This window comes from Rhagoletis zephyria, unplaced genomic scaffold (assembly GCF_001687245.7).
Source record: "Rhagoletis zephyria isolate East Lansing unplaced genomic scaffold, Rhagoletis_zephyria_1.1 Rzeph_scaffold_77759, whole genome shotgun sequence".
Taxonomy (NCBI): Eukaryota; Metazoa; Arthropoda; class Insecta; order Diptera; family Tephritidae; genus Rhagoletis; species Rhagoletis zephyria.
Window position 1 is genome coordinate 1 of NW_016234808.1, and position 1,076 is coordinate 1,076.

The following is a 1,076-nucleotide window of genomic DNA, read 5'->3' on the forward strand; positions in this document are numbered from 1 at the left end:
AGTACCTGCGGTCCAAGCTGTGCAGCCTCTTTGAGAGCGACTACATTTTCGACAAGTTTGAATGCTCAATTAACGGCTCTGATACGTGAGTGTTGTGTAGTTGATTTGTAGGACTCAACTAACTATTGTTCTTTACAACAGTCACCTCATGACGGGCTCGTACAACAACTTTTTCAAGATATTTGACCGTCGGACGAAGCGGGACGTGATGTACGAGGCCACTAAGGAGATTGCCAGCTCACTCAGTGGTCTCAAGCCCAGAAAGGTACTGATCTTTTGTGTGGGAGATTTTATGCTGACTACTACTTTCCTTATCAGGTGTTTAGCAATTCGGTGACGACGGCCAAGAAGAAGAAGGACGAGATGAATGTGGACAGTCTGGACTTTACCAGCAAGATTCTGCACACTGCCTGGCATCCAGAGGACAACATTATTGCCGTGGCGGCGACAAACAATTTGTTTCTATTTAAAGAGTGCGGCGATTCGTCGCAGCTTCCACAACAGGGCGTCCTTCAGCAACCAGTGCCAATGGAGTCAGAGTAAGTGGTAGCAGGTTGGAAAATGGACCCGTTTTGTTTGCCCACGTCTGTCTATATTTTTGTCCACTAACTGAGAGGGAGGAGCTTCAGCAGTTTTGATTGGAGAGGTCATGGCAGCCTCCCAATGACTGAACGAACCGAGTTCTTTTTGCCGATTATCTTCCTTTAGTCTTTTAACATAATTTACACTCACATTTTACTTTTACTTTTTATTACCACCTCCTCTTTCTTCCTTCTTTTCTTTCTGTCGCTTCATTGCTTATCGCGCCGTTCCACGTTCTTCCACATTCTTTTTGCACCTTTCCCTTTTGCTTCATGTTGCATTTTTCTTCCAGACACCACACCACACACAAGTCACACCCATTATATGTACACTAATTAAAGAGGCTCTAGGGTCTATGATGGATCGTCGAGACTGTTTTAGGTGAATACTCTGAAATGAAATCGACGGCTGTAGTAGATGCATGCAAATTTTTTAAATCAGCGAGGTGAAAATATTTAAAGATGGAAAGAGTTTGAACAAGGCGAGCGAAGCGA

The 1,076-nt window shown here is 44.1% G+C and overlaps 1 protein-coding gene across 1 annotated transcript; it reads left to right on the forward strand.

Moving 5' to 3' along the window:
* Positions 1-8: 8 nt before the first annotated feature.
* On the forward strand, positions 9-539 carry LOC108357446 (serine/threonine-protein phosphatase 2A 55 kDa regulatory subunit B delta isoform-like; the record flags this gene model as incomplete). Its single annotated transcript, XM_017608522.1, has 3 exons — positions 9-85; positions 142-265; positions 319-539. Coding segments are annotated over 3 exons (422 nt in total), but the record flags the coding sequence as incomplete, so codon positions are not given.
* Between the last annotated feature and the right edge of the window lie 537 nt (positions 540-1,076).